Source organism: Ursus maritimus, unplaced genomic scaffold, assembly GCF_017311325.1.
Source record: "Ursus maritimus isolate PB19 unplaced genomic scaffold, ASM1731132v1 scaffold_13, whole genome shotgun sequence".
Taxonomy (NCBI): Eukaryota; Metazoa; Chordata; class Mammalia; order Carnivora; family Ursidae; genus Ursus; species Ursus maritimus.
Window position 1 is genome coordinate 27,711,149 of NW_024423675.1, and position 20,510 is coordinate 27,731,658.

Sequence of the window (20,510 nt, forward strand, 5' to 3'; positions counted from 1 at the left end):
ACTACCAAGAAGGACCAAAACAAGGGAAAAAAAGAATAGTAACTTTATTCATTCTATAACCTCACACATGACTGTCAGAATTTATAAAAGATCATCACGTCAACTCCATGTCTGTGTATGGACCCCAAATAATTGAAAGTAGGAACCCAAACAGATACCTGTACACCAGTGTTCATAGCAACATTATTCACAGTAGCCAAGAGGTGGAAGCAACCCAAGTGTCCGTCAGCCTATGCATGGATAGAACAAAAGGTGGGGTATACACAGTGGAATATTACTCAGCCTTCAAGAGGAATGAAGTTCTAATACTTGCTACAGCATAGATGAACCTTGAAAACATTATGCTAGGTGAAATAAGCAGGCACAAAAGCACAAATGCATGATTCTATTCATATGAAGAGCCTAAAGTAGTTAAATTCATAGAGACAGGAAGCAGAACAATGGTTAGCAGTGACTGGAAAAGACGGGATGTAGGAGTTTAACGGGGTTCAGAACGGGATGATGAAAATGTTCTGGAGATGCATAGTGGTGATGGTTGCACAAGAATGTGAATGCTTGATTCCACTGAACTGCAGGCTTAAAAATGGTTAAAATGGTAAATGTTATGTATATTTTGCCACACACACAAAATAATAATCATGAAAAAAATATATCATTTCATCTTAACTCAGCACTTGGATTATTCCTTGCTGAAATTGTACCCTTTTGCTTATTTCTCTCCCAACCTCAATTTCAAAAATACAATAGTGGCATCACTAGGAGTTTTAATTTAAACTCTGGCGGGATACCACAAGGTCAGTTTAGTAACTTCCTCTCCTGGAAATGTTTCTTTATGTTGTTTCCTTGAAGCATTATTTATTTATCTGTTTACTTGCTAAGGCCAGCCACATGCTTGGGGCAATGATGAGATGTCAAGAGGGAAGCCCAGTTTCTCCTGCCCTGGTTGGAGCTTGTAGGACAGGTCTGTGGTTCAGACAGCAGGTCCACAGACTGGACAGATGGCCCCATCTTTATTCTGAAGTAGAATGCAAGTCCTAGGATTTTGGTTCAGTTATATCAGAGTGTTGTTGAGTCTAAGTTTCTGGTATCAAGGAAAAAATGAGAGTTAGAGACCTCTTAGGAAAACAGGTAAGCAAGGAGAAGGAAGGAAGTGTGCTTACAGGCATGGTGCCCCCAGAAGACCAGGGGAAAGAAGTATCTAAAAATCCTTTGACACTATGCCTGTTCACATTCAAGCTTCCTGTTAAGGGGTTAGCAGCTTCATTTCTCAGCTAGGTGAATATTCATGACCTTCAGGCACCCTTCAGACTTTAGCCATAACCTTCACAGAAGATCACTTTGTTTCATTTGAAGTTAGATTTAGTGGGTGTGGAGGTGGGTACTTCAAATTTGGTATTTGGTTTAGATCCAAGCTGTAAAAAGTGAAGAGGGCAAAAAAGTTGATGGGACTGCTTTGGAGAATAGCTTGAATTGTCTTCTAGGTTTGCATTAGAAATCCCAATCTTAACCTATGCCTCCCTCTTACCTTCTGTCTTAACTCCTAATCAGAAATCTAAAGAGTTTTCTTTCATTCACCTTTAAGCTCCTACTTTTTCTCTATGTCCTAAGAAACCCACAGACAAATGGCACATCATATTGAAAGTTACTATGTAGCCCTTGACTTCTGGAATACATTCTGTTCAATTTTGGTTCCTAAGAGATCACCTCCCATTAGTAATTAACCTCAAGTCATAAGAGTGTGTGGGCAGATTCTTAACAGCACGGGCCATCTGCTGTGTTTCAGAGACAGACACCCTTCAGAGATACTCGTCCTTCACTTCTCAGAGGTTTATATTCTATCAATGGACACGTATCCAAGAATACATATCCGTTTTTTCAAGAAAGGCAATTAGTATGGGTCATTAGGGTTTGTATTTGTTCTGTTTTTTAAAAAACTGTTATATTGTAAAATTGACCTTTTTCTGGGGGGTATGCATTTCTGTGACTTTTATCTTAGGTCATTAGGTTTTGTTAACATTGGCATGTGAGCTGAATCACTAGCGCCATAGTTGATACATAATAAATGAATGAATAAAATTTAGGAAAGTTCAAATCTCCCTCAAATATAATGTGTAAATGTAGTAGAAGATGATAAAAACAGAGGCCTTTGGTTCTATATTATATATGTTTGAGGATTTGTTTGTGTTAGAAGGTCAAGAAATATTTGTTAAGCAGACAATGACGTACGTTCATAAAAGTGCAGCAGGAGCCTGAGTGGCACAGTCGGTTAAGCTTCCGACGCTTGGTTTCAGCTCAGGTCATGATCTCAGGGTCATGGGATCGAACCCCACGTCAGGGCTCTGTGCTCAGTGGGGAGTCAGCTTGAGATTCTCTCTCTCTCTCCCCCTGCCCTTCCCACCTGTATGCTCTCTCTCTCTCAAATAAATAAACAAATCTTTAAAAAAGAAAAGCACTATAAAACAGAGACTTTGCTTTCCCTAAGTTTACAACTATTTCAGGATAGAAGAAATACACCCATGTAACTTTTAAAAAATACAGGATGGGTTGATTAAGTTCCCAAAACAATAGAATGATATGTAAGGACCATAAGAATTCAGAGAAAAAGCCAATGTGGGTCAAAACGGGGAAGTTTCTTTGAGAAGGTAGAATTTGGGGCAAGGCTTATAATAGTGCATTTGTCCATGAATAGCCCTGCCACTCCCCTGGGCTCTGACAGACCTAGAACAGCTACCAGATTTATTCCTGTGCTAAGGGCAACCCCGTCGGGTGGTTCTAGTCACCAGCTAGTCTCATTGGTTGCCTCTTTCTTTATAATGATAGGAAGTAACAAGTCACAGACGCCTCAGGGAGGAGTAGTCCGATTTATTTATTAGTTTAAATCAAGGTTGCCAAAATGTAATGGAATCAGCGACAAGCAGCATTGCAGTCTCTGGGACACTTTTTAAAATACAGATTCCTGAGCCCCAGCCCAGACCTGCCAAGTGAGACTCTCTGAAGTAGAACCCCGAAATCGGCAGTCTGGAAAGCTCTCCAGGTCATGCTAATGCACACTCATGTGTAAGAACCAGATGAGGCAAAGCTGGGGGGCAAATGGCAAAAATCTGATTTCATCACATTTCTGCAACCCTGTGAACAACTGAAAAGCTGGCCGTTTTGTTTTCTTGCTTCCCAAATATCTTAGCATTGTTTAGTGACTTATTGCAGGCCTCTGTATGTGGTTAAGGCTGGTAACATACTCTGGAACCTCCCTACACTGTAGCCTGCAATGACTGTGATATCCGTGGCTCAGAATGGATTTGCCACTCAGTGCAGGAGGCTTCACTTGCGATGGACGTTAGCTTATTATTTGCCATCTTTTCCTCTCCTGGTCCTTGGCAGTCACAATTCAAATCATGCCATCTCTTATCATTGAGTTAGATTTTACTGCAGTCAGCCGGCATTACTGTAATAGTATTTTTTTTTTAAGTTTTATTTACTTATTTGAGAGAGAACACAACCAGGGGCAGGGGCAAAGTGAGAGAGACAAGCAGACTCCCTGCTGAGCTGAGCCCTCCCCACCCCACCCCCCCAACATGGCTCAGTCCCAGGACCCTGACACCAGGGCCCGAGCCTAAGTCAGAAGCTCAACCGACTGAGCCCCCCAGGCGCCCCTTAATGCTCTCTACTTAACGGAACACAGCACTTCCCGCTTGAGGGGAGGGATTTCTCCACCAGCAGCCTTATGAAGCTTCAGTAGTCGGTACAGTTGCTACATTGCGCCAACAAAAGATTCCCTATGAGAGTTTTTGGAGTCCAAACATAGAAGAGAAGCTTTATTTGTAAATGAAGCAATAAGGACAGGCAGTGTCTTGACCCTTAGCACAAGGGCAAGGCACATCCAGAAACCGGATGCAGGGAGATGAGCTAGAGAGGTTTTTAGTTATTAAGAACTTGTCAAAACCTTTGCTGGAAGAGTTGCCAAGTATTCCGCCCGACCTCCAAGACTGAAATGAGGACATGGAAGTAATAGAATTCAAACTTCGGCGTTCTCTGGCAGCTAAAGAGGATAATATCACCTACAAGTCAAGGACGCTGTAGGAGGAATTGTGACTACACCAGTAAAATACTTAAAGAAGTCTCCAGACTCATAGGTGCTGTTGATATTCCTCTGCTCTGGCCAAGGCCACTCCATTAGCTAAACTTCCTGTTCACAGTCAAACCTCTTCTTTTTGTAACTTTCTTAAGCTGAAAACTTTCAAACATACAGAAAAGTAGACAGAATCATAGAATGAACACATATGTGCCAATAGAGCAACCTCAATAAATTTCAAATCATGGTCAGGCTGATTTTATCCTTATCCTCAGCGCTTTCCCGTTCTTGTAGGATTTTAAGTCAAATCTCAGCCATTTTATCAATTTATCTGTAACTATTTCAAGATATATTTCTAAAAGATGAGAGTTTAAAAATAACATAACCATGATACCTTGTTCACATTTAAAATTAACAATATTTCTAAATATCCTGCCAGCGTTCAAATTTCCAGGGGTCTCATATGTACTTTTATAGTTTATCTGAGTCAGGATGCAAATAAGGTCTGCACCTGGCAAGTGCTTGATATTTTTCTTAGGTTCTTTTAACCTATAGATTTCCTTCTTTTCTTTTTACTACAATTTATTTATTGACGAAACTGCCCTATGTCTTACGCAGTCACTGCTTCTCACACTGTGATGCATACAAATTCCCCGGCACCTGATCCAATGCAGATTCTGAGTCTGTAGGTCTGGGGTCGGCCTAGAAGCCTGCATTCCTAACAAACCCTTCCTCGCTGCTGTGGCTGCTGCCATCTGACCGACCCAGCTGAGTCGCCAGCCACACCAGGTCTCACAATCTGCATTTTGCTGATTGACTCTTTCTCACATGTTTTAACATGCTTCTCTGACCTCTGTATTCTCTAAATTAGCAGGTTGAATCCAGAGTCTTGATCAGATTTAGGTTCTTTTTTTTTTTTTTCAATAAGTAGTGTTTTGTTCTTCCATCAAGAAGCACATAAAACATAATGCTGGGTTGTCTCTTCCGTAATGTTAGTGGCTTGACCTTCAAGGCCAACATCTATTAATTCATCATGGGGTAACAAATGATGATATTCTAATTTTCTCATTTCTTTTTCATGTGTTAGTTAGAATATTACCATAAAGACGAATCTCTACTATTTAGTTACTTAGTGGTATAATTCATGTAAGAATTCCAGGGGACAAAAACTTGATTTTTTTTTCCCTTTATTTACCAATTTTCAAAATGAGTTGGTTTATTAATATCTTCTGATGGTGACCAGTTAGGGTTGTGTTTTTTATTTGTTTGGTGGTAATTGTCATTGCTGTTGCTTTCAGATTTATTATGCACTTATGGATCTAAACATATCTGATGCATTTCAATTCATCTCAATTGTTATCTTCATATGAAAGACCCTTCAGGTTGGCCTCTGTGACCTTTTGACACAACCCTAGTAGTGTTTGATTGCCTTCTTGCTCTTCTGTATGACAAGATGTTCCGGGCTTGACTTGTATTACATTTTCCGATCCAAATATGTAATTACCCACTCCTCCAAAAACCGTTATTTCTTTTGATGGAAAATGATATTTTAAGATGGTTATCTGGGCACTATAGTGCTCATTGCCACTAGGTTAGTATAGTGGAAGCTTTTTAATCCCCAAAATATATTCTTTAATATTTTCATGTGGGAATATATATAAAAATACATATAAATAATAAACATATAAATATAGGTATATATATATATGTAAATATAGATATTTCCAGAGTATTGATACTATTATTGTATTGCTCAGAAAATACTGCCTTATCTCTACTGAAACTAATTTCAGAAAGATCATATACATAAAAATATTTCTGATCTGTTTTATTAAATGTACCATGTAAACAAAAAGCATCATTCTTCAAATAGTGAATACTTTCCAATAAACAGTCAGGACTGACCTTAGACAAATTACTTAACTTCTAAATCCAATTTCATGCTCTGAAAAATACTTTCTTCATAGGCTATTAATAAGAAAGCTATCATTTGGGGCGCCTGGGTGGCACAGCGGTTAAGCGTCTGCCTTCGGCTCAGGGCGTGATCCCGGAGTTCTGGGATCGAGCCCCACGTCAGGCTCTTCCTCTATGAGCCTGCTTCTTCCTCTCCCACTCCCCCTGCTTGTGTTCCCTCTCTCGCTGGCTGTCTCTCTCTCTGTCGAAGAAATAAATAAAATCTTTAAAAAAAAAAAAAAAAGAAAGCTATCATTTACTAAGTATTTCCCGGAAGCCAGACACTTTACATATATTTTCTCATTTAATCCGTATAGCGTATTTTCAAATAAGTAGTGTTTGACTCATTTTACGAATGAGTAAACTTTTCCTAGGTGACACAGCCAGTTAAGTGGCAGAGTCAGTACCTTAACACAGGTCTTGTTGACTCCAGGCTTTTAACCTAGAGTATAGGGTGGCAAGTAAATGAGAGAATGAAACTATGGTGCCAGTGCCCGACCAGTGGTGTCCGCTGGAAAATAGATGTCAGGTAACAGAAGTGGCCTTGGTAGATCTGTGCTTGGCAGTTGGGCTGGGAAGTGGGAGGGTGCCAGGGGAGAGGAGGCTGATCTGCTTTCTGCTTTACTAGGGTTTCTGGCCTGTTGACACGTCTCTTGCTAATTTCCCATGTTGGTTCTAACCTGTATGTCCACCATGACAGATGTTCTCGTGTCAGAGCTCAAGGTCAACCCTCAAGAGTCCAGGCTGGCACCTTCTGTCATGTTACCTTTTGAATATGCTTGGCAAGCCCGCTTCGGCCTCTTCCCCTTACATCATGTGTCATTAGCTGCTACACAGCTCTTTGTTCAAAACAAAATTCATAACACTGACAGATTCATCTGCTAATGTCAGGAGACATCAGAGCCAATTACAGGAAACCTCCAAAAGGCAAGTGGGGTCACTTTTCACAAAATGGGATGAAGAAAGGGAAAACAGTCTTGTCATTAAAAAGGACAAATATATTTTCCTCTCAGCAGGCTCACCCAGGAAAATAAAGAGATTTATATTAGCACATAGTTTTATTATGATTGCTTTGAATAATTTCAAATCAAAGCATTTGCCCCTCCACACAGCCAACCTATCATTAACCATTTTAAGCTGGTGAGCAGTATTTCTCATTGTAAGTGATCTCTTTATAATGACAGAAAATTTAGGTATAAAGCACAAATTTTTTACACTCTTTTTTAAAGATAACAAATAATCATATACATTGTTTAACATCATCTGGAAAGGAGACTAGTTGTTGGTTTGTTTTAATTTGAATTCAGACCTGGAGGATTCTGGGGTCTGGTTATTCTGAGATACACCTAACTTGTACTCAAGCTCTTGAGCAAGAGAGGGACAGATTTAGTTGTGTTTGAGGAAAACCTCCTGCAAGGATTTAGAGTCATAGCCCCAACACTACTCTTACCTCACACCAACTGTGAGAGTTTAAGCCAAGTGTGAAAGTTTAGGGTCCACGCAGGACTACCCCCTCTGCTGACACCAATGGCGAGTTCATAGGTGGGAAGTATCCCCAAAACCATGCTCAGGTTCGGTAATTTGCTGAGACTCACAGAATTCACTGGAACTGTTCTAGTCATGGTTACAGTTATTATAAGGAAGGGATACAGATTAAAAATCAACCTAGGGAAGAAGCACATAGAACAGAGTCCAGGTGAAGTACCAAGTCAAGAGCTTCCACGGTCTTCTCCTTGTGGAGTCAGGATGTGTTACTTTCCCATCACCAATGTGTGAGAATATGGACAAAATATTGCCAACCAGGGAAACTCACTAGAACTTCTGTGTTCAGAGTTTTGATTGGGGCTCCATTGTGTAGGCATATTCATTGCCCAGGTGGCTGATCTCAATCTCCAGTCTCTGAGGGTGACCCAAAGCTCCCCCACCCGCCAATCACATTGTTGATCTTTTCAGCATGGCCAGCTTCTGCCCTAAATCATCTTGTTAGCCTAGCACAAATACCAGACCTCTTTTGAGGCAAGGTTAAAATCTTTACTATACAACTACATTATGTAGGAAGCGGGGCATGAGGAAAGACCAGCTATGATAAAAAATCAAGATAATAATAACATGAACTACTTGCCAGGCACCACGTAAAGCATTTTACAAACATGTCGTTTAGTCCTAACAAATACTCAAGAAGGCAGATCCACCTGGTAGCTCCAACGTGTAGATGAGGACAATTAGAGAGACAAAGTTGCAAAACAACATCATACAGCCAGTGCCCGGGAGAGTCTGGCTTAGAGCCCACCGCTGAATGGCTCCGGTGCCCTCCCTATGTTGCCCTCCCAAAGGGCAGGCGTGACTGCCATATACACCACTTCACAGGGCACCATTCTCGTTGACTTCTCTGAGAAGTCAGCCTCCTGGAGCTGAACAGACCAGCAGCCCCAAGGGAAAGACCCACCTCGTAGACTCACTACTTGAGTCAAAAGGGAGGAACTATTGGTGAGACTTTTCAGAGCAAGAACCTGTGCACATAGATAACTGCAATAGATAACTGTGTGTCATGGTGGCCGGAAGGATACAAGGCTTTCAGAGCCCTACCCGTTGCTATCACGTTTTGTGCATATATCTTATATTAGATATTAGCTTATACACATTACTCATACTACCTTTAATCTGCAACGCCCCATGAGACAGTGTTATAAGCCCTATTTTGTAACAGAGGGATCAAGGTTCAGAGCCATTAACCAAGTAACTTAGTACCACGTAGCAGAAGGCAGTCTGTGCTCAAACCCAAGTCTGCTTGCTGCCAGGACAAAACACTGTCTGTTGTGCTCTTCCCAATCTCACTGTTTCTAGTAGTAAAAATGTGTGAAAGCATAACAGACAAAATTGAATCTTCGTTACCTGTCTTTTTTGTATTTCATCTTTACACTCAGGTTCATATTATAAAGTGTAATTGGTTGTAGTCCTTTTTGTGAACAATTTATATTTTCATTTCCTTATCAGTGCATTTATTTTGTTCACTTTTTTCACTAAAGAAAATTGTTTTAAGCTCTACATTCTAATGCTAAATTTTAGCTTTTAAAGGTGAGTAATTAAAACCCCCACCAAAAGTCTTTTGTTTTGTTTTATTTCTAGACTGATTAGGACTTAAACACTTGCCTTTAGAGTTTTGGTAAAGAAAGACAGCTTGATGGCTCCAAGTTGTGAGACAAGGAGGTTCATGCAATGGTCTCACCCCCTGCGTAGGGACTTTGCTCTTGCTGCAGAGTCTCTGTGCAAAGTGTGCTGGATTCCGTTCTTGCATGAGAACACCATGAAGGATCACACCACCCATGGAACCCCTTAATGAAAATGTCCCAAGAACAACGCAGCTGCTTGTTCCATGAGCTGGATTTACCTCCGGTGGGGTCTTGCAGTACTATTATTCTTGACTCAGACTCCCACTGGGGTGAACAAGAACACCATGAATCAAAGATCTGTTTTCCAGGCACTGCCATGGATGTGCAGCGTGGTTCAGTTTCTGTACAGAAGTTTTCTCCCCCTTCATTCAGCATGTATTCACCACCACTGCCCTCACCCCACGCATGGGTGACCATGGTTACTATGCCTGCGGCTTTAGCAAGTAGTACAGCATAAAACAGTAATTCTTGTCATTAGAGTTTCTTAAGCGATAGAATTGGTTTTAAAGCTTATTTTACATTTCACAAGGGAAAGTCTATCATGGACTTAGGCAGGGAAACCCCACATCCTTGGTACTGACTTGCTGGTGGTCCGACACATGGTCATCCCTAAGCTGCTTCAGGAGCGGCGTCATGGGGCGCTGGCAGCTCCAGGGGGCGCCATGCACATGGGCTTCAGTGTGATGGGCACACCCTGGAGTTAGCAGTGGGGCACCCAGCGGGTGAGTCTGGGCAGGTAGGTCATGAAAGAGCCTTTAAGGAGAAATGTGTGACTCCTAAGGACAATGCCACAATTAACAAATCAGGGAGGCAAAATTGTACAGTACTAATGAGTATGAAGCCTGGGACCTGATTGTCATGAGTTCAGATCCTGGCTTATCTGTGTGGCCTTTCGGGCAAGTTACTTAACTCCTTCAGGCCTTGGTCTTGTCATCTGCAAATAGGGTTAATAGCAATGTCTGCTATATCGGGTTATGATGAGGATTGGGTAAATTAATATTTGTAAAGCATGTAGATACTGCCTGATACAGAGTAAGTATCATAGAAGTTATCTGTTACAAAAATTCAGAAACACTTTTGATTGATCGTGCTGTTGGTGCTTAGTAAAATTCAATATGAATGATGTGATCAAGATTGTCAGTAATTTCTTTTCCCTGTTCTTAATTAGTGAACTAGTTATTGTTGCTAGAATGCTGTTACCTCAAATTAGGGTAACTTTCTTTGCTGCACTGTTCCTAATAGAGAAAAATTGCAAACAACTTAGATGTCTGTTACTGGGAGACTGGATAAATTGTGGCATATTCAGAAACTATGATAATACACAGTGTTTAAAATAAATGAGTTAGCTCTATAGGAAACAATAGGGATACATTTCTAAAACAATGCTAAACATAAAAAGAAAACCTAGAAGAATGACGTCTAACAGTATACACAATAAACTCTCTTTTAAAGTTTAAAAACATATCAAAGGAAGTGATATGCTATTTCGGATACAAACACGTGTAAAGTGTGTAACAAGAACACAAACATGAAGGATCCACAACAGTATCAAGACAGGGATTGAGGAAGGACGGAAGGGAATGGACTCTCACAAGAGCAGAAAAGGAGCTTCGGTTTTATCTTTAACATTTTCTTCCTCAAAAAAACCCCCAAACATTTGTGAAGCAAACGTGCCAAAATGTTAACATTTATTAAATCAGGTTGGAGGTTATGTTATTATATTATTCTCCAATATTTTTATTTATATTTGAACATATTGATAATAAAAATAATAATTAACAGAATGCATGTAAATGGCAAACTGTAATTTTAAAGTTTCCGCCATTGGATTTTATTACTCATTCTAGTTCATTAAAAAAAAAAAAAAAGAATTTCAAAACATTAACGTACCACCAATTGTGCTGGTGTTTTTTATGGGTGGCCCTGTTTTATGAGATTTAAGGAGCGGTTTGGCACAAAGGCTTTAGAGAATGCATTTTCATTATTTTAGAAAGAATTTTAATGGCCTACTGTACGTCAGTGTTACTGCGAGTCATGTAGCTAAATCCCCAAGCAGTCTTTTCTAGGGCTGGAGTTTTTGCTCAGCCAAAATTACAAAAGTGCTCTCTTGCCTTCCTGGATCATTCTGCCGCGCACGAATGTTGTATGTTTTCTGGTGCTTCAAATGGAACCATGTGGAACATTTATTCAGGGTGTTTTGCTTTGCAGACTTTTTGAGCAGAACAGCAAGGCAGCTAATCATTCCTTTGAATCTATGTCATGAATTACACTTCGAGTATGTTATTGATTGGTAGAACAAACAGCACCGCGACCCAGATTTTCAGTCTTACATCATTGAGATGAGGCAGGTATGCTCTGAGTTTGGCAATTCTCTGTTCATTGTGTAAATTAACTGGGACAATGACCTGTGACTATAGAATCGCAGCTTTGTGTCAGATGTTGTCTACATTCTAACTGGAAAACAATTTTCATTGTCTGGAACATGAATGTGTATAGTAGATATATTTTAAGTACCTCAATTTCAATCTATCTAGCATTGCTGAGATTATTAAACATGAAATTTATTCATACATTCTGTATTATTTATTGACCACTCACCGGGTACTGTTGGATCCTAGAGATAAAGTGATGACCAAGGCAATGCCACTGTCTTCAAACTGTTAATAATCTAATGAGTAATAGGTCAAGGGAAGAGGTCATTCCAATACAGTGAGATAAGTATTGTATGTGGGATAAGCAAAGGGTGTTAAAGAAACACAGGGAAGGGGCGCCTGGGTAGCGCAGTCGTTAAAGCGTCTGCCTTCGGCTCAGGGCGTGATCCCGGCGTACCGGGATCGAGTCCCACATCGGGCTCCTCCGCTATGAGCCTGCTTCTTCCTCAAAAAAAGAAACACAGGGAAATCCAGCCCTAGGAAGATCAAGGAAGGCTCCCTGGTGGTAGTGTCTATGCTGATCCTTCATTTGGAGACTGGAGGAATAATAGTCCAAGCAGAGGAGTCAGCATAAGGAAAAGCCCAGAAACAAGACAGGGAAAGCAGGCTTCAGGCCAGATGTTCAGATGTGGGTTTTTTTGGTATGGACAGCCTTCACTACTTTGTGGTTGTATCTCTTTGGAATTCCTAGAACAGGTCATCCTGAGGATAACCATAAATCATAAATAAATCTGATTTGAAAGTCATAAATCTGATCAATGCCCAGGCTCCACCTAAAGCCAATTACATCAGAATTTGGGGTGTCTGGTCCCAGACATTGAGATTTTTAAAAATTTCTCAAGAAGATGTGAATACTCAGTTAGGTTGCAAATCACTAATTTACAAGATAAACCCTGAGAGGTGTGTTGATTGATCAAATGCATAGGTAGGTAAGAAAGGCAGAAGTGCTGTGCAAGGACATTCCCAAAATGAGCTGGCTATAAAGAAATGACCTTGGGGATCACATCCAGCAGCTATGAATCTCAGTACAAAACACTAAGAAGCGTGACTCCTATTCTAGCGCTGACTCTTGACATACTCAGAGAAATAGCACTTCACACTTTTTTCAGTTCAATTATTTGTCCATTCCAAAACACGTAGCTAATCCTCACTATATGTCAGTATGCAAAGGGCTATGGATACATATATGAGTAAGCCATTGAGGTCTTACCATCCCCAAACTCCCAGTTTAGTGAGTAGACCATTTCTAAGTAATCACAGTCAGGTGAAAAGACTATACAGACCTGGGTACACCTTGCTCAGGGGGCAGTGGCATCAGACAAAATGGCAGAGAATAGCTAAATTTTGAAAGATGAACAGAAATTAGCAATTCACTGAGTCAAAAAGATTTTTAGTGTACTTGGAGCAAAGGTTGTGAGAAGTGTGGCATCCAAAGTGAGACTTGAAAACTGGGTTAGCTACCGAAGGTCCAGAGACCTCTCCCTCCTTGTTGCCAACTAGCCATGACCCATACTCTGACATTCTCTATGTAGCTGAAAAGCTTTGTTTTACAAGTTTCCATAAGGTTGAAAAGGTCTTCACCTCATATCGTGGTCACTGGAATAAGACCAGTGGTAGAAATTAGGACTTCAAAGTTCTGAGAATGGCTCAGAGAGGTGAGGCTGTGAGTCAGTTGAGGTTCTTGAGGACCAGCTTAAGCGCAGCTGTAGTACTAAAGGTGTGTGTCACTGGGTAGCCAACCTCTAAGATGACCTCCAGTGATCTCTGCCTCCTGGTATGCACACCCTTACAAAATTCTCTCCCTTGAGTGTGGGTTGAACTTCTTGACCCTCCTTTTAAGAAAAGAATAGGGGAGAAGTCCCATTTCTGATAATAAGTTTAAAAACAAAAAAACCTGTACTTTCCCTCTCCCTCTCTCTCTTTCTCCCCCACCCCCCTCTCTCCCTTTCATTGCTCGTCCTGGGTGAAACCAACTGCCATGTTTTCAGGCAGGCCTTTCTGGTAAGGACTGAGGCCTGCCAACAGCCATGCTGAGTGAGCTTAGAAGCAGATCCCTCCCCAGTCAGTCCTTCAGATGTGACTACGTCCATGGCTGACAACTTGGCTGCAACTTATTGAGACAGCTTGCATCAGAGACCTATTCAGGTGAGCTGTGTCCAGATTCTTGACCCACAAAACTAGGAGATAATAAATGTGTGTTGCTTTAAGCAGCAGTGTTTTAGGACAATTTGTCATGCAGCAATACATGATAAATACAGTCACCATTCCCTTACAGTGTCTGCAGAGTCCATATCCTCTATGAAGACCTCACAGGTTGGCTCCAAAGAGCTATGATTATTAACAATCATGATTTCCCTTTGAGAAATAAGATTTATTTCAGGCTTGAAATATGTGAAAATATGGATGAAAAACTAGGGGATTCAAAATCTGTTCTGGTGCTATAACCTGAAGAGGCCAGATGGTGAAGATTATAGTTTAGGGGTAATATTCAGACCATGGTCCTTTGGCCCTTGTCCATCTGAGAGTGACCGCCTACCTCCTTTCTTTTCCCATCACCCACACCCTACCAAAATACAACGTTCAAAGCATGTAACATTCAAAGCTGGGCGAGCACTTGGGATGGCGTCTTGGAGTCTAACTGCAGACCTGCTGGCAAGCATAGGCCTTTGTCCGTTGCGCTACCCTCATTTCATTTCTTTCTATTTTACAGCAATACTGAAGTTTAAAATGATTTGGACTTTGTGTGTGTTTATGCAGCCTTTCTGGCATACCTTTCCTTTTATTTTTACATGACGTAATTTTTTTCTTCAAATGTTCCTGAGAAAATGCCTTTCATGGTGAACTAAAAACCTAGTCTTATTCTGGCATAAAAACCAATTTGAAAGGCCAAAGTCTACAGTGAAGACTATTAGCAAAGTAAAAACATGTCCATCTTTGCACAATTAATTTGTTTAATTAAACATTTGTTAAGGAACAGTAAAAAATATATATATAGTACAACAATAATTTAGAATCCTTCTAAATACAGTTTATTATGTGTTCAGAACCTAACCCATTTCTTCTCACCTTCATAACACAGGTGAAGAAAACCTCCTGGCAATTTTACGACGAAGATGGTGGAAGTATATGATCCTGGGACTCATAGACCTGGAAGCAAATTACTTGGTGGTCAAGGCCTACCAGTACACAACCCTGACCAGTATCCAGGTACTGGGGGCTCTTCTGTCCTTCTGTCCTTCTGTCCTTCTCAACTGGGGGCTCTTCTGTCCTTCCAAGTGTAGTTTACTTTCAGTTTAGTCACTTGGGAATCTAAATACTCCTCTTTAGGTTTTACGACAAGAGGGAAATTGGGTGTTTAAAAATTAACTTGAGCTTTATTTCTATGTCTTATTAATTTTTCTTAATTCAAATGTAATTGGATGTCTTTCTCCTCTTTGTTCTTAATGGACCGTAACTATTGACAATGTAGGAAAATATTTTCTAGCTATGAATACTACCAACTAATCTTATGTCAGTAGAAGAGTTATTAATAGACATAAAAACAGAGCTATTTTAAACACAACTTATAACATTTTAGAACATTTTAATGGACTTTGATTAAGTAATCAGTGCTTAATAATCTTTTCTTTTAGCTTTATTTAATGAGGAGATTTTGCAACCTGAAGGGACAGAATTTTTCCTAAAAGAACAAGATACAAATTCCTAAATAGTGTTATTCATAAAGATAACCCTCTGTCCTCCCTTCCTCCCTCTCTTTTTCTTTTATGCACATGTGTACACACACACACACACACACACACACACACACACACACAATTGCAAGTTTAAACTTAGGTTTTCACAACTTTCACCAGACAGCACTTGCATGCCTTATTACACCATAAGTAATACATTTGACCATTTTGTTTCACCCTCATTTCCCCTTTTATGGCAATATTATGAATTTTATAGTCATTCCAAAGCTCTGGGATGAAAACAAAATATTATTCACATATATTATATCTTACTTAGACTTGATACCACAACAACATTCCTGCCATTCAAATAATTTGCTTAGAAACAGCAATAACAAAAATTCAGAATCAAGCAAGCAAACCAACCACCTAAACATGTTTAGGTTACGTAGATTGAATGGGAACCTGTTTAAGCTGGGATGAGATGGGGCCACAGGCTTCTTCCTGCATGCCCAATGAGAGACAGAAAGGATGCTTGTCTACATCCATTGAAGAAAAGTCCAGAGCCCTTTTCTGATTGGACCGCAATGGCAGAGGGGAATGCCGTGAGCTAATTGGCTTAAACTTGGACTCCCCAGCCCAATACAGGATGGAATTTCTGATTGGTTTAGGCTCATATTTTTCAGTAGGAGTACTACTGGCATTTTGGGTGGGACAATTTTTCATGATTTGGGTCCCTTTCCTACTTCATTGGTTATTTAACATTCCTAGCTCCTGTCTACTAAATGCCAATAGCGTCTTTTTCAGCCTTGGAACAGCTAAAAGTGTCCCTGTGGGTTTCTAAATGCCCTCTGGCAGGTCCCATCTCTGCTTGAGGGTTACTGGCTCACCAGTCAGTACTCGTGGAGTCAGGGTGGAATTGATCTCACCAATCCCATGTCACCCACTGCAGGATAGGAGAGGTGGATGGATGCTGGGAAATCAGCTGCAGCTCCTCCACACAGCTGCACTCCCCCTCACTTCAACGAGCCCCACAACAGAAACAGATATCTCTCCTCTGTGCTCCCATGGCACTTTGTTAGTTCTAGCTACACAGTCTGTCTTACCTAAGAATGATGTTTGAATATTCCCACCTACTCCACCCAGCTATGAGTACTTTCATAGCCAGGGTGATTTCTTGTTCACCTTTGAATCTTTAGTACCTACTAGAAAACCCAGCACATGCCAGGTACTCAATAAATGTTTAAAGAAATTAATTCAGTTGCATTGATTTCCACTATTTGGGGGCACAGAAATTCCCAGCAGTTCTCTACCTAAATGCAGAGGCCTCCAGAATGTCTTTACAGATATGGTGGGAGAAGGAAGAGACAAATGTTAGCTTTGTGGCAGAACTGAGCCCATTAGCAGAGCCAAAAACTATAAATGAGCCTGGGGAGAATGAGGAGACTTCCCGCTTTGAAAATATAGTTGACTTTTGTGGGGTTTTTTTTCTTTTAAGCATTGAAAAGTCATAACTAATTGGTGGTTTCTTAAGTTCTATGAAGCTTTTTTGAAAATTTTTTTCCATTTTCCTTTCTTTTTTTTTTTTTTTTTAACAGTGGCAGTTTATTCTCAACAACTGGTCCCCTGGTCTTCAGATATTTAGTTCAACCCATGTCATACCCCACCATCCTGATCCATCCTGCTACCTCTCTCAAATTAACTGTTCAGTGCCTATTTAAATGTTCTATCCTATGAAAAAGTGTATTTAATTCTTTAGTGAGAAAGAAAAATAATAATTCTACTGGAATATTAGTTGGTTCGTTGTAATTCACTGAGCAAGGAATAGTGGAAAGTCAAAAAAGCAAGTTGAATCTAACAATTTTAGAATTAGTTTGCACCTACAAGAAATAAACCTATTAAATAATAATAAATGGTTAGAACAGAAAGCATTTGCTCTGGGAACCATGTCTGTACTGCTGTTTAGTAATTTAATTTTGTTTACTCATTGCAAATCAGTAGAACTAACAAGTGCCAATAATTTTTCCTTATTTCTATAAATATTAATTCAGCTTATGTGTTTAGCTTTTATTCATATTAATCAATAAGGAAAATATAGTAATAAGCCTCTAAGAAATGAGCTAGTTACTGCAGGTGATGTAAAGAGAAATGAATAAGCCTTGTCCTCCAGAAACTTATGAATTGATAAAGAGCATAAAAGGCAAAAATCTATGGATAGCAACGCCACGTATGGCAAGAGAACAGATGCCTAAGTGCTACAGTTTCCAAAGGACGCAGAGATGATGTTTATTTCCAAAGACAAGAAAGTATCCATTCATATGAGTCTATAAGATTAGAATAAATGTAGAGAGGATAAAATGTGGGTATAGCTTTGCACATGGGATGAAGAGCATGACAGAAGCGTGGGAGCAGAAAACCCAGTGAATGTGATTGGAGAGCCATTATTCCAGTTTGATTCATCCAGTCACTTAAAAAATAATTACCGAATAAGTCTACGTTCAAGCCATTTTATTTAGTGGTAAACAAAATGCGAGCAAAAATAGATACAAGTTGTATTCTTATGAGGCTTCTGGTCAAATAGGGAAAGCAGCATTTGGTCAAATGAGCAAATGAATGGATGTATAGTTATAATGAGGGATAAATGTTCTAAAGGAAAGCAACACAGTTCTATGAGAACAGTTGTCAAAACAACCTGACCTCAACTGGCAGTTGGGGAAGGTTTTCCTGAAGAATTGATAGTGGAGCTGAAATCTAAAAGAGGAGTGGGAGAAATGGATGCATTCCTGGAAACTTATAAACTACCAAGACTGAAACAGGAAGAAATAGACAATCTGAACAGACCAATAACCAGTAAGGAAGTTGAAGCAGTAATCAGAAATCTCCCAACAAACAAGAGCTCAGGGCTGGATGGCTTCCCGGGGGAATTCTACCAAACATTTAAAGAAGAAATAATACCTGTTCTACTGAAGCTGTTTCAGAAAATAGAAATAGAAGGAAAACTTCCAAACTCTTTCTATGAGGACAGCATTACCCTGATCCCAAAACCAGACAAAGACCCCATCAAAAAGGAGAATTACAAACCAATATCCCTGATGAACATGAATGCCAAAATACTCAATAAGATCCTAGCCAATAGGATCCAACAGTACATTAAAAGGATTATTCACCATGACCAGGTGGGATTTATTCCTGGGATGCAAGAGTGGTTCAACATTCAGAAATCAATCAACGTGACAGAACACATTAATAAAAGAAAAGATGAGAATCCTCTCAATTGATGCAGAAAAAATATTGGACAAAATATGGCATCCTTTCCTGATTAAAACTCTTCAAAGTATAGGGATAGAGGGAACATAACCTCACTATCATAAAAGCCATCTATGAAAAGCCCACAGTGAATATCATTCTCAATGGGGAAAAACTGAGAGCTTTTCCCTTAAGGTCAGGAACACGACAGAGATGCCCACTCTCACCATTATTGTTCAGCATAGTACTAGAAGTCCTAGCCTCAGTGATCAAACAACAAAAAGAAATAAAAGGCATTCAGATTGGCAAAGAAGAAGTCAAATTCTCTCTCTTCACAGATGACATGATACTTTATTTGGAAAACCCAAAAGACTCCACGCCCAAATGACTAGAACTCATATAGCAATTCGGCAACATGGCAGGATACAAAATCAATGCACAGAAATCAGTTGCATTTCTATTCACTAATAATGTAACTGAAGAAAGAGAAATTAAGGAATCGATTCCATTTACAATAGCACCAAAAAACCTAAGATACCTAGGAACAAACCTAGCCAAAGAGGTAAAGGATCTATACTTTAGAAACTACAGAACACTTACAAAAGAAATTGAGGAAGACACAAAGAGATGGAAGAACATTCCATGCTCATGGATTGGAATAAACATTGTTAAAATGTCTGTGCTGCACAGAGCAATCTACACTTTCAGTGCAATCCCTATCAAAATATCATTGACATTTCTCACAGAGCTGGAACAAACAATCCTAAAGTTTGTTTGGAACCAGAAAAGACCCTGAATAACTGGGGGAATGTTGAAAAAGAAAACCAAAGCTGGGGGCATCACGATGCCTGCCTTCAAGCTCTGTTACAAAGCTGTGATCATCAAGACAGCAGTGGTATTGGCACAAAAACAGACACATAGATCAATGGAACAGAATAGAGACCCCAGAAATGGACCCTCAACTCTATGGTCAACTATTCTTTGACAAATCAATAAAGAATATCCAATGGCCCAAAAAACAAATAATCCAGTCAAGAAATGGACAGAAGACATGAACAGACACTTCTCCAAAGAAGACATACAAGTGGCTAACAGACACATGAAAAAATGTTCAACATCACTAGCCATAAGGGAAATACAAATCAAAACCACAATGAGATACCACCTTACACCACTTAGAATGGCAAAAATTAATGAGACAGGAAACAACAAATATTGGCAAGAATGTAGAGAAAGGGGAACCCTCTTACAGTCTTGGTGAGAATGCAAGTTGGTACAGCCAGTCTGGAAAACAGTATGGAGGTTTTTCAAAAAGTTAAAAATAGAGCTACCCTACAACCCAGCAAATGCACTACTGGGTATTTACCCCAAAGATACAGATGTAGCGAAAAGAAGGGGCACATGCACCCCAATATTCACAGCAGCAATGTCCACAATAGCCAAAATGTGGAAGGAGCCAAGATGTCCTTCAATAGATCAATGAGTAAAGAAGATGTGGTTCATATACACAATGGAATATGACTCAGCCATCAGAAGGGATGAATGCCTATCATTTACATTGACATGGATGGAACCTGGAGGGGATTATGCTAAGTGAAATAAGTCAAGCAGAGAAAGACAGTTATCATATGGTTTCACTTATATGTGGAACATAAGGAATAGTGCAGAGGACCACAGGGGAAGGGAGGGAAAACTGAAGGGGAAGAAATCAGAGGGGTAGATGAACCATGAGAGACTCTGGACTCCAGGAACCAAACTGAGGGTTACAGAAGGGAGGGGGGTGGGGGGATGGGGTAACCGGGTGATGAATATTAAGGAGGGCATATGTGGTGATGAGCACTGGGTGTTATACAAAACTAAGGAATCGTTGAACACTACATCAAAAACTAATGATGTACTATATGCTGGCTAACTAGGCATAATAAATAAATAAATAAATAAATAAATAAATAAATAAATAAATAAA

The 20,510-nt window shown here is 39.9% G+C and overlaps 1 protein-coding gene across 1 annotated transcript in view; it reads left to right on the plus strand.

Annotated features, from left to right (window-relative positions):
* Positions 1-20,510, plus strand: part of SLC35F1 (solute carrier family 35 member F1) — a 177,229-nt gene that overhangs the window by 91,815 nt on the left and 64,904 nt on the right. The window contains exon 3 of the mRNA XM_008691249.2: positions 14,704-14,831. Coding sequence (XP_008689471.2) covers positions 14,704-14,831 — 128 coding nt within the window. The remainder of the gene's footprint in view (positions 1-14,703; positions 14,832-20,510) is intronic.